Source organism: Camelina sativa, chromosome 11, assembly GCF_030686135.1.
Source record: "Camelina sativa cultivar CO46 ecotype springtype chromosome 11, ASM3068613v1".
Lineage (NCBI taxonomy): Eukaryota > Viridiplantae > Streptophyta > Magnoliopsida > Brassicales > Brassicaceae > Camelina > Camelina sativa.
The window spans coordinates 39,889,456-39,903,489 of record NC_141890.1 but is presented as its reverse complement, the minus strand read 5'-3'; the positions used below and the strand labels follow the sequence as shown (position 1 = coordinate 39,903,489).

Genomic DNA, 14,034 nt, shown 5'->3' with positions numbered 1-14,034 from the left:
ATCAGAGGGGTTTTCATATGAGTCAGTGTACTCAAATTTGGATTTTGTTTTCTGGAAGGATGCCTCTCAACAGGGTGACCATGATCAACTTTTTCAATTACCATAGATTTTATAGACGATCTAGAAGGCCATAAATAAAAAAGTTTTTCAAGGTTTAGAGATCGAGGCAAATGATATAATTTATCAGGTATTGGGCGATAAGTTAGCCTGGGAAGAAACGCTATCTTTTACGGCGGTCATGTCAGCTCTATCTCCGTCTTCGGATGTACAGGTTTCTTCACCATGTTGTCAGATTAATGGTTCTTGGGAAATTAACCAATGTGCATTCAGGATTGGGCTGGTGGTGTTGCGTTGGTGAGGAGCAAACCTTTTTGTTAGGGGCCAAGTGTCTACGATGGAGTCCCTCCCCCTGCATTCGGAGTTACAAGTGTTGTTATGAGCCATTGAGTGGATACGTGCTGCAGGGATCGCTTGTCAACGTTTCAAGACTGATTGTGCTGAGTTACTCACTATGGTGCAGACCCCGAATATTAGTCCTCTGAATATTAGCCGTCTTTCTCCAACCTGGAGTCCTTCCCACTATTTTCCATCTTTTGGATCCCGCGCTCGTCAAATACGAAGGTGGATTGTCTTGTCGGTGCTTCGTGTTTTCTTATCTCGGAAGTTTCTTTTGAAAACCCCTTCCCTCCGTCTTGGACAACTAACTAAGGGATTTCCTTTTAATTTATTATTTGGTTAAAAAAATAAATAAATAGATACACTTTTAGTTAAAGAAAATAATTGTAGATGAGTTCAAAGTTATTAAAATTAAATTAAACTAAATTTAACAAAAGAATATATATTTAATTTTTTCACAAGTAAAAACAATGTATAAAAGTAAAGATAAATTTTTAGTTATAGAAAATAGTTGGTTTCTTTTTTTTTCTATAATACACTAATGTATATCTCTTTATAGTCTTTGCTACTACCAACAAATTGTTTTTATGGACACATAAAATAACTTATTATATGTGAATTAATCTTAGTGCAGTGGCAAATGGTAAATCCTTAATACTCAAGACACCATCACACCAAATATCGTTTTATTTATTTTTACTTCAACAATCTTTTTCTTTATGTAAAGGTGAGTATTTTACATTTTTCTTGAAACAACAATTAATTTTTATGGTAGGTTTTGAATTTTTACATTTTGATTTTTTTAAATTATAATAAATTTAGAATTGACATGTGTCACCATCTGCTTGATACAACTGACACGTGTCACGATCTTGTTAATTGTTAATGAATAATATTGACATCAAACTTTATATAATAAGATATGTATATGATAAATGTTTTTAACGTTAACTTATATTAGTTTTTAATGTGGATTGAACTCCTCGTCGTGGGAGACTTGGAGTTTAGATTTGATATATCATTTATCAATAGTTTACAAATTTGACGAGGATGATAACGGGGTATTTTACATATTACACTATTACTTTACTTCGCAGGATTAACATGTATTTTTCATTTTTTTGGAGTTCATGGATAAATAGAAAAAAAAAAGTAGCAATTTTGAGAGTTTTTTTTTTTTTTGCATAAACCCTTTACCTAACAAAATGTGGATTTTATCAAACACATCATTTCTAAATATTAACTCCAGTTACCAGGAAAAAATAAACTTTAATTAGAAAAAACATTCGAATATTTTTAATTTGTTTCAAAAACTATTATTTTAGTTTTAATATTGGAATTATAATTAAAAGCTGAACAAAAAAACCTTCAATATATAAAAAATAAGAAATTTCAACAAATTGTTTATTTCATGCATTGGTACGAATGATTGCATACTGTATCATAATATATAGAGACTAATTTTACTTGATCTAGTATACAAGATTCATCCCGTATCACCGATTTAAGAAGAAAGACTACTTGATGTTTGTTCAGCAAAAAAAAAAAAAAAAAGACTACTTATGAAACATTTCCCAATGGCATGTGGAAGCCAAGTCTACAAGCGTGCTATAATCAAAATTGACATTTAACTATCATCATTATCTCTTGATTAGTAACATTGATATGTTGTATATATGGATTTTATAATAGTCAATACGATACATTAGTCTGAACGCTTAGACTAATAAGACAGTAAAATATCAATAAACTTAAAAAAAGAATATAAATTTCAACTAATAGAAAAGCTTCAACCAGCGTGGTACAATAGTCGATATCTAGGTTGAATTCTATATCCAAATAAATATTAATATTCTTGTTTACGATAAATGATAAAAACTTTTAAGTTAACTAGAATCTCGTAAAACAAAGACGCATAAGTTTCATGATGAAGGGAAAGATGAATATCCCGAATTATAGTTATACCGACATCAACCCACTAGATTCTCTATTGTTGAAGCAGAGCGTCTCCTATCCAATCCGCAAAACTGACGAAGCAACGTGTGTTAAAATTAATCAGTTCATATCAAAAGAGGGATCATAAAAAGTGCCAAAGTCATGTTATCGAAGAACACGTATTTGAATCTTAAGATAAAAAATCATCTAGAAGTTGTTAAACTATATCAAACAATTACTGCTTATTTTAGATTTCAACCAAACAAATGTTATTTTATGAGTAAGATAGGAAGACTTTGCTAAACAATAGTATGAGAATATAGAGTAGTTAAATATGTGCGTGGCTCTTACTTTGTTAGGTGAGAGAGCATTAACTGCTTACTTAGACTAAAGAAACTCCTCTTCTTGTTTCCTTTAGATGGGTCTATCTATCTATATCCATACCATGCAAAACTCCTCTCATACACGTCATCGATGTGTAAAGCATTTTTATGTTCAAAGGTAGATTCCAAATCTTGGTCGGTCAAAATTTAAGATATGTTAAGGTTATCTAGAGCAATGCTTTTTGAAAATTTCGACTGCTTTTTATTAAAAAAATGATCGTAAACAATACGGAATATTGACATAACAACTTAGAAATTTCTTGGACAGACGTGTTGAACAGAAATGGTTTTGGCCTCATGAACAAACATTATTAAATTACCATCGCTGGATAGCTTTAGAACGTCCACTTTATGAACCCTGATTACGGTTAATTTCCTCAAATTTATATTAATAATCATATTATGCATCGTGTTTCTTTATCAACAGGAAAAACAATACTATAAAAAACTTCAATTTTGATGTAAAATAAGCAGGAGTTAATAATACAACCTATTTATCGTCAGTTATTTGTATAAGACATTTATAAAAATACTGATTGAAAACAAAATGTAGGAGTGCAGTGGAAATTATTTTCTTAGGTCACTTAAACCATTAATAAAATTGGAAGAAAAATTTCTATTTTGAAGAAACTTTTGTATAAGAATTCAAGAAGTTTAAAGACTGACGACTTTGTCAATTGGCATGCATCTTCTTGCAAATAATGGTATAAGAAACGACCAATTCATACAACAAATTCTCTAACAAACCGTCAGTTCGAGTAGTTAGCATTTATTTGCTAGTTTAGTATATATAAGTTTTGAAAGTTGATAATTCGTTTTATTATGTGAATTGTGAAGTCAGAATTTAGTAAGTCACAATATTGTGTGGTTAGTATTGACATTTGACAATGAAAGGTTGTCCACTTTATATGATAGCTCGAGTTTTAGTTTGAATTATGATGACGCAAGTGCATGCATGATTAATTGTACTTTGTAGCATAATCAGGATCAGATCTACAAAGATAGAGCACAACAGTAGACTTCCAAGATCCAATTAATCTATAACTAATGGTTAAAGGATTTTTTGGTTTTAATTAAATTCTAGAAAACAATTATAAATGCAACTAAAGCAACATAAAACCATCATCACCATGATTCATCTAAGAAACTACGACTGACTTAGCATGATTAGAAAGAGCATACACAATAAATAAGTAAAAGACAAACAAGTAAAATACACAATTCTAAAGATAAGAGTTTCATAATTTCTTCTCTATGTGTCAAGTAAAAGTAAATATCTTCATGTCAATAATAAAAACACAATTCCAAAAGTAGTATTCATGACTATCTATGTTTTTGGTAGCGTTGACCATTGGATTCTTTTCAAATACTTATATCCTTAAGTTTTCATAATTCGTTTATTGGGAATTGTTGAATGTTTAAAGACGCCATGAATATAAGGTAGGACAGGACACAAAGGGGAATATAATAACGATAAAAGAAAATATGTGTCGACCCAAACACTAATTGATTAAATAAAAACAATTAAATATATATATATATAAGTATACACTAGCATTAATACAATTAAAGGTAGGTTGTGAAATGATTATGAAGATATATAAACCATGTTGATTAAGGGGCATGTGATTGTATTATTAAGAGGGTCGCATCTTAACTACCTGCCCAAAAAACACGGCTTCCATTTCAGGACATGTGCTCTCTTTACTTCCTTTTTCTTCTTGGCCTTCTTTCTTCATTTTGCTATTTTACTGTTATTTATTTATCAGCATGTTTTATATTTTATACATATTAAAAAAACTTAAAACACCTGAAAAACTTTTACTAATTATGTATATAAGTTATTTTATTTGGTTTGACTATATGAAAAGACTAAATTAAAAAATTGTTAAACATCTTGAACATAGAAAACAAGAAATTTTTATTTTTGTTCAACAACTTCTTTTCTAAAACATTAACAATTAACTAATTTGATTTTATTTGTTGGACCATCATTTTGGATTTACTGCACGGTGGTCATGTGGTCAGCGAAGATCAATGATAGATAGTAATATACATAAAACAGTTAATGAGTTGTTGTACTTTGTAATCATTCATATTCGGTTAAATTATAAATAATACTACGGTTTCCTTCTTTAATTATGTTCTTGGTCTAAGAAACGAATCTTCAGCCTAGGATACCGAAATTGGTTGTGATCTCTTTCTCATATGGGCTGTTGAATTCTCTTAACTCTCAAGTCATGTGCTTTGTTCTTCGAACGGTTTAAATGCAGTATACGATATGCGACTGAAAAGATTTTGGACGTAGGCTTGCTTGCACGATAAATGCGTTTGGACGGATCATTTCGATAAACAGTCACGGTACCGTCTTTAATTTTGGTTTTTGACATTACATAGTGTGGTCACAATACCTATTATTACATTACTTTTTATAGCTCAGATTAAATAAAAATTATTTTGGTTTTGAATGTTTAGAGATGGATGATACCTATATTTTTCTAACAAAAGAATGACACAAACACATACATGTATATGAGATTTGATGAGAGATATGAGATCCGAAACAAAGAAAAAACAAGTTGTAAAAAGGAACGATCAAAATTTAATAATTAACAAATAAAGAAGTATTTAGGTTAATAACAATTGCTAAAATTATAAATAGAAAATACTAGCAAGAATATATAAGTGAGAATGTAACATGTTAGTATTCTTTAAAATAACCATCTAAAAATATACTTATTTAGTATCTCCTTATATCAATAAACAAACATTTATTACGATAAAAATTTGGATTAGATATATATATGAAACATGACATAGAAAATGACATGTACTATACAAAAACTGGTATGATACACGTAAAACAAGTATAAAAGGTTCATTACATTGGATGTTTACGTAAGAAAACAATATGTAACAGAAAAATAATTATTTGTTCTATAGAAAAACGTCAAATATTCGAAAAATAAATCTTTCGTATTTCATATTTCTTGGACAAAATATCCTCTTGTCATATTAAATTGTCACATTTCTTTCAATTATTAAATAAAATTCCTCCTTTTTCATAAATAAACTACTAATAAATTAAGATATCTCATAATAGAGTTTTTTAGAAGAAAAAAAAAACTTTTCTTCTTAACTTTTCGACATTCGCGCCATCAATAAGAAATCCCAAGAAATTAAATGCACAATCCAGCTACAGTGTAAATATTTTATGCTTATATATCGTAGGAGAAGAAGATGAAGAAGAAGAGAGAGAGAGACTAAACTTGGAATCTGGACAATAAAGAAAAAAAAAACCATTTTTATATTAAACTCTACAGATCTCCCCATTCTGAGATGCATAGATAAAATAACAACAATAGAGAGAGACCAAAACCATTAACCATAACAAATCCGAAACTGTCACCACCGTTTCCTTTGTCTTCTTCTCTCTGCCACAATCTTTCAATCTTTATCTTCTTCCTCTTCTTTTTCTTGGTTTTGTAAATCTCTCCATCTTGAAAAAAAAAACAAACAAAAAACACACAACCCAAGATTCTTATTTTTAATACCACGGCTATGGGTACTGGTTGGCGACGAGCATTTTGCACCACCGCTCCTAGAAACAGCGACGCAGCAGCGCCGGATCTTGACAAGAACCACCCCGGCTATAATCTTACCCCAAGTCCTAGCCCAAGAAGCTGCGTTAAGCTAGCTTTTCTCTCTGGTGGAAGTAATCCTTCGACTCCCCGACTGAGTTCTAGTCCTGGCCTACGTTGTCGGACCAACGATGCTGAGACTCCAACAGCGGAACAAGTCCCGACGCCAAGATCGGCTACAAAGAGTCCAAGATTGTCTTTGGCCGCTAGCTCGAACCCTTCATCGCCTAGGTCGCCGTTAAAGCTTTCTCTGTTCCGCAACAGCTTCAAATTCAGAGTAAGAAACATATTAAGAGCAACAAAGAGAACTTAGATAGATTTAAAGTTATGTTTTCTGATGATTTTTATTGATTTTGTTTTGTTTGCAGAGTAGTTGTGGGATATGTTTGAACAGCGTGAAAACAGGGCAAGGTACGGCTAAGTATACGGCGGAGTGTTCACACGCATTTCATTTCCCTTGTATTGCCGACTACGTACGTAAACACGGCAAGCTTGTTTGTCCTGTTTGTAGTTCTATTTGGAAAGATGCTTCTCTCCTTGCTCCTCATAAGAATGCAAATGAGTCTCCCCTCGACGACTCTGTTCCCGTTATCCAGGAGAAGCGCGTTGTCGTGGCGTCTTCTCCTAGAGCGAAACCGAGGCCAAGGCAAAGTGACTATTCGAGATTTTACGACGATGATGAGCCTTTGCTTTCGCCGAGGTTTGTTCCTATACCTGAAGCTGATGAGAATTGTGGAGGGGAAGAGGAAGATGATGTGGCTCAGTTCAAGGGATTTGTTGTGGATCCAAACCCTTCTTTTGCCGTCAAAACTCATGAGATTCCAGCTAGTGGTCGAGATTTTGGAAACGTGCAGGTGAGTTTGTTACCTGAAGCTGCCGTTGTCTCTGTTGGGTGTGGTTACGAGACTCGTGCAGTGGCTCTAACGGTGAAGGCACCGCCCCCTTTAGCTACCAGAGGCGGGGTAGGACGTAGGCTTTTAGATCCGTCTCAACGTGCGCCTGTGGATCTTGTGGTTGTTGTTGACGTAGGTGGAACAATGAACGATGCAAAACTTCAGATGGTCAAACGAGCAATGAGGCTTGTGATAGCCTCTCTTGGCTCTGCTGATCGGCTCTCAATCGTTGCCATTGTCACGACTGCTCCTAAGAGACTTCTCCCGCTGAAGAGAATGACGGAGCACGGCAAACGCTCAGCGGGAGCCGTGGTTGATGGGTTGCTTTGTGGTCAAGTTCCTAATACAAGCGACGCTTTGAAAAAGGCGTCGAGAGTTCTTGAGGATCGTAGGGAGAGAAACCCAGTAGCGAGCATCGTACTTTTATCGGACGGTCAGGGTCAGTCGAGTAAAGTCCACACAAATCAACGGTCCACAGTAACCCATGTGGGATCAACACGTTTTGCCCACATTGAGATCCCTGTTACGGAGCATGGCTTCGGAGAGAGTGGTGGGTGTAGCAATGCCCCTGCAGAGGAGGCTTTTGCAAAATGCATAGGAGGATTACTTAGTGTAGTGGTTCAAGATCTCAGGATCCAAATTCGAGTTGGATCAGGTTCTGGACCATGTGAAATCTCAGCCGTTTATCTATGTAATGGGCGGCCTACGTTGGTGAGTTCTGGTTCCGGGTCAGTCCGGCTTGGGGACCTCTACGCAGGCGAAGAGAGAGAGCTTCTAATAGAGCTTAGGGTCCCGTCAACAGCCACTAGGGCCAACCAAGTTTTGTCAGTTAGAGGTCTTTACAAGGACCCATCGACACAAGAAGTTGTGTATGGACGGGACCAGTCTCTACGCGTTCCCCAAGCCGTTCGATCATCATCTTCTCCTAGAATCGAACGGCTTAGAAGCCTCTTCATCGCAACTCGGGCTGTTGCCGAGTCACGTAGGCTCGTAGAGTATGGGGAATGCACAAGCGCACACCACTTGTTGACGTCAGCGCGTGCGTTACTAGGCCAGTCAGGAACCGCGGAGGCCGCGGAGTACATAAAAGTCGTGGAGGCAGAGCTTGTAGAAGTCCAGTGGAGAGGACAACAACTAATGGAGTATCAAAGCCAGCACCAGCAGCAACATATTCAACGGCGGAGAGGGAGCGAGAGAGAGACGAATACGACGATGATGCTGATGGATGAAAATGGTGAGCCGTTGACTCCAGCATCAGCGTGGAGAGCGGCTGAGAAGCTGGCTAAGTTGGCTATGATGAAGAAGAGCGACTTGCACGGCTTCGAAAACGCTAGATTTTAAAAACGTTATTAATTTTTTGTTTACAATAAATAATTGACAATACAGAGGAAAAATGTGTATTAGTCAGAGAGACTCAAGAGTGTCATAATAGCAGGCGGCAGATTACTTTTTAATTGTTACACGTATAAAATTTAACCAAATGAGTCTATGGGAACTGGGAAGTGTTTGGCCTTAAGATTTAATCGTTTTGTTTGGCATTTTGAGTTTACGCGATTTTCTAACAATCACTAATTTGTACTTTTGTAGTAAACTCTATTTCACATGTGTGTTATGTGGATTCTTAAAACTGTAGAGAAAAGCAATAATGTTTTCCTTTTGTGAAGTTGAAAGAAAATATTTGAAAAAAACGATCTTTGTGATATTTTTAGGAGAACTACTTACTTTTATATTTAAGTTTAAATGTTTTTTTACTTTTCGTTTACAAGTTTTTACTAGAGAACCTTTTGACATTATATGAATCACATGTTCAAGTTATAAAATCACAGGAAGTATACACAGATTTTTTTTTTTTCTGTTTGGACCTTTCAAAAGGATTTCAAATTTTTGATGAGTCTTACAACCCTTCAATATGAAAACATATCAACAACTGATTATAAATACATCATACATTATTTTGTGATTACTAAATTTCTAGAACTCTAAACAAATAATAATCAATTATAAGTTTTAAAGATAAGAATTTATCGTTAATAGTAATAAAAATGTACTATATTAAAAACTTAAAACAAGTACAGTATTTTTTTGAAATATATATATATTTTTTTCCTTTTCTGAAAATTGAATTAATAAAAACATAAATATTAATTAATAACTACTGTAACTATATTCATTATCATTTTAAGATTTTTTTTTTAAATTACCATTTTTGTAAACCAACATAGCTTATAAAACCGACTATTAATTTATTGTTTGTTTCATCCTTAGCTTTCAGATTACATTTATGTTCTTACTAAACATGCTTAAGTTTTAATCCGAAAGGGTGCACACAAAAAAAAAAAGGTTTTAATCCGAAATATAAGAAATTTGTGTGGGTTGTTTTGACCAATTCTTTTTGAATTTATGAAAAAAATAAAAAATAAAGAAACAAATCACTGTGTCTCTGCGCATTACTGAAACAAATTTGTGTAGTTTGTGTGTGTTCTTATTTATTATGATCTCGTAACTTCGATTCAATAGTGCTACCAAAAGTTACATTCCAAATCGAAGCAACGTGTTGAACACATATATCATATATAAATGATAAGATAATAATGAAATGTGAATTAGGATTTGACCGATTAAGAGAGTTGAAGTTAGGGACTAGATCATAATTGAAGCTGGTGGATGAATGATGACTTTAAAATTATGAACAAATAATTCCTTTCTTTTATTGCAGTTGTTGGTTGTTATTATTATTATGTTATTATGTTATTAATAACATTGTTCATCATCATTGTCATTTGTCATTATGGTTAACACTTATAAACATAAAAAAAAAAAAAAAAATCTGGTTTCCTTAGATATATATACGGGAATATTGTTGTTTTTCCTAATTGCTTTTGACATTTGAATGTTTTGAACTTCTTTTTACTTAGCATGTACAATACATCTCTTTCATTTTATAGTTAATTTATACAATAATAACAATCTAAATAAATACTATCAACAACTGTAATTTTTTGTCGTATCTTTTTATAAAAGAACATGTTGTAAATTTTTGAAAAATAGTTTATACAGTTGCATCGATGCATTGTAAAGTTGTGTCTTTCCACCATATTTTATTCATATTTTTTTATCACTACTTTATGTTTTAATAGTTGTGTCTATTCAGTATTCATATCTTTTAAACTCTATATATATTGTCTCTTTTGTTGAAACATATTTTCTGTTTTGTTGAATCAAAATCATTTGAATATTAATATCTAATACCAATGTTATTCTATAATCTAACTAAAGATTTAAAAAATGATTATAATATAGAAATATTTAATACAATTGTAAATATATAATTTAGAGTTGTGTCAATTTATCTTAAATCTTTGTAGAATATGTATTTTATTTTTAAAAGTTGTGTATTTTTACTATAATTTTCCTTGATACATTTTCACTAAAGATTAAATTTATTTTATATTTATAATTATTTTATTAGAAAGTTACATTTACTCATTACAACTATTCGTTCGATATACTCACTTAAGATCACTTTGTTATTACAACAATTCGTTCCATATACTCGCTTAAAATCACTTATGTATTGTTATGCTTGTAAATATTTATTGTTATAACCGGTAGATATTATAATATTTAGTTGGTTAATATATTCCTCTTTTCTTGTAATATTTATTTAATAATCAAATTCAATATTAATATATGTTGTAGTTAAATAACATATGTGGAAAACAAAATTGTAGCTAAATTGTTCATATAAGAGCATATGCGACAATTTTTTTGCAATAATTTTTCTTTTTATTGTCCCATCAAATTTGCAACAAGGATATTTTGCGAAATACATGTTGTAATTCGGCAAGGGTATAAATTTGAAGTAGCAATGATTTACTATAATTTAGAATTGCAAATACACGTTGTAATTCAACAACAAGTTTGCTGCAAAATTATTGTATCATTGATACAACAAATTAACAAGGAATTGATTTATTGCTAAAACCGCCACATCTATGCGACAATTATGAATTTGCAACGCCTAATTAGCAACATTATAAGATTTGTCGAGCTTTTATAGTAATTCCATTGTTTGCAACAAAATATTGATCTTTTGCGATAACTTAATATCTTGCAATATAAATATTTTCTTGTAGTGATGAAGACAATCCAATAGCTTCATTCTATTCAATAAATCAACTTTTCTAAACTCAAAAATATTAAGATTAAATCAAAATGTCCAACAAAAAGAGAGTTGGTTCTAAATGTAGAGATTTTGGAACCAACCCTACGGTTTTGGAACCAAAATTTTAGTTTTGTGTTTTTTTTTTAATTCTAAAAATACACAGAACTTCTAAATTTGGATCCATGGTTGGAGATGGTCTATCATTACAAATAAAAGTTTTAATAAACATAACTATAAGGATAGAACATAAAATCTATTTTAAAAATGTTAATATAGATTTTGAAAAAAAAAAACATCGAAGAGATAAAGTAGACATTTCTCCGTAGATTGGACATTTGGGAATACGAGTACCTTTCCCAATATTGATGATTATGTCACAGGGACGAATCCTCCTCTGAAGTGATCTCATCTGCTTAGAAACAGAGCAAAAGATGCCTCAATCCCAAACACACAAAAATCACAAAATTCTTGTTCAAAATATAAGTTTCTAGATGGGAATAACCTTGGGGTGTTCGCCACGCCCTATGAAAGCTTGGATGGTTCAGTCTTGAAATTGACGGCCTTGATTTTGACACCATCAACAACATCACATCTGTGTTTCCCCCGTCTTTATTGCAGCTTTGATTGACTTCGTCATCGTTCCCGACTTGTTCCAGATTTGATCAGATCTTAGCAAAAATCCAATGGTTTTAGTGACCTAAGATTGCCACATTTTCAATTCTTAATAAGATTGAGAAGATTGCCACATTTTCATATGTGTTTTTACATTTTCACATTTTCAATTCTTAGTCCAATTCTTAATAAGATTGCCACATTTTCATATGTGTTTATTTCCCTCATCATTTCATTCTTGACTTGTTTACGTCTATGTTTAACTTTTGCAAAATCTAATTTCACAACATATCTAACATTTTCCAGGGCTGCTTGCAACCTTTCATGCTTATTTTTTGTTTGGATGCAAACATCATATCTTTCTATCCTTTCCTCCATACTCGGTGAGTTGTTCTTCATCTGATTGATTTCCTCTTCGCACAGTGCCTTGAGATCCTCAGCTTCTTGATCCTTAGAATTAATCTCATCAGCTATCATTTCCTGATTCTCACTTGTTAAGTCTTTTTAATTTATGACCTTATCTCCCACATCTTCTACCATCAACAAATAGGGCTGGTTCATTTGCTTCTCACGACTTGATTCTCCTTCTTGGATATCATGGATCACTTTGTGATTTGTTACTTCTTCAATCACACAACGTAACATATTTCTTTCTTTATTTTCTTACAGATTTTCATATTCATCATTCTCATGGACTTCACCATAACTTCCAAGTCTAGTTTCTAGCTTCTTCTCAGGTGATGTCTCTCCATTTTGGAACTCAATTGACTAGCATTCATCTGTCATGGGTGCTTGGAATAACTTCTTCCCTTCTAGATTAGTGATTGTGCATCTTGATCCATTAAACATAATCCCATAGCCATTGGTCATTAGCTGTGGAACACTTAGATAGTTTTGCGTCAAGCTAGGCACAAAGAGGATATTCCTTATTGCCTTTTTTTCATGTTTCAGTCTTCACTGTGACCGTACCCTTTCCCTTGGCTTGAATAGCTTCACCAGTGCATAAACTCACTCTTGTCCTATTGCCTTTGTTTAACTGTGAGAACCAACTTTCTTCTCTGGTCATGTGACACATAGCTCCATTGTCAATCAACCAGACATTTTTATTACTTGTGATTTGGTCATGAATTGATGTAAACAACCCTTCTTCTTGGTTGTCTTGTTCTTGGTCTTGTATATTCGTTTGGATTTGCATTTGTGGTTCAGCTTGAGCTTGCATCTGAGTTTGGTTATGCTTGCGCCTGCAACCTCTAGCATAGTGTCATGGTTTTCCACATATAAAACAACCTCCTCTTGGTCCGAATTGAGTGTTCAGTTGAGAGTTAGCAGTCTTGTTCCTATAGTAGCATTCCTCATCACTATGGTTCTTCCTCTAGCATCCATTGCACCATTTCTGTTGAGATGACTCAAATCTGGTTACTCCTTGCATGTTTTGAGTGCGGTGGAACCTTTGAAATCTTGCTGCAAATGCTCCTTCTGTATTTCCACTGTTCCTATCATCCAATCATTTCTCTTAACCTTGTAAGGCATTGACTACCTCAACCACTGTTATGATTGCAAGGTCCTTTGTCTACTCTATGACTCCCACATATGAGTCAAACCTCTCTTGCAAGGAGCAAAATATCTTTGAGACAACAATACTCTCTGGTAACTCTTCCCCATGAGTTCTCATTTCATTTCCCAGCTCAACTACTTTTTTTGTGAACTCTACAATTGTCTCTCTCTCATCTTGTTTCAGGTTGTAAAAGTTAGCTCTTAGTCTCTGCAGCATTATCATGGACCCTTTTGTATCTGCTTGAAATCTCAGCTTCAACACGTCCCATGCATCTCTTGAGGTTTCAACCACAGAGAAGTAAGTACTACAGGTCTCCTCAGTAACAACACTAAACAATAGTTGTAAGACTGTTTGGTCTTTCATTTCAAGTTCTTCCCATTCCCCTAATCTCTTTTTCTCATCTGGTCCAGGTGTGGACAGTTTAGGTGACTCAAGAACTCCTTTTGTTACAATC

General features: G+C 33.3%; 1 protein-coding gene across 1 annotated transcript; it reads left to right on the top strand.

Annotated features, from left to right (window-relative positions):
- Positions 1–5,810: 5,810 nt before the first annotated feature.
- On the top strand, positions 5,811–8,702 carry LOC104725463 (E3 ubiquitin-protein ligase WAV3). Its single transcript, XM_010444130.2, has 2 exons — positions 5,811–6,632; positions 6,724–8,702. The coding sequence occupies exons 1-2, from the start codon at positions 6,276–6,278 to the stop codon at positions 8,587–8,589; spliced, it is 2,223 nt and encodes a 740-aa protein (XP_010442432.2). The 5' UTR covers positions 5,811–6,275; the 3' UTR covers positions 8,590–8,702.
- The last annotated feature ends 5,332 nt before the right edge of the window (positions 8,703–14,034 follow it).

Coding starts and splice junctions, on each gene's coding strand:
- LOC104725463 (XM_010444130.2), top strand. CDS start 6,276: ATGGGTACTGGTTGGCGACGAGCATTTTGCACCACCGCTCCTAGAAAC. Junction 6,633..6,723: donor GCAACAGCTTCAAATTCAGA/GTAAGAAACATA, acceptor TTTTGTTTGCAG/AGTAGTTGTGGGATATGTTT.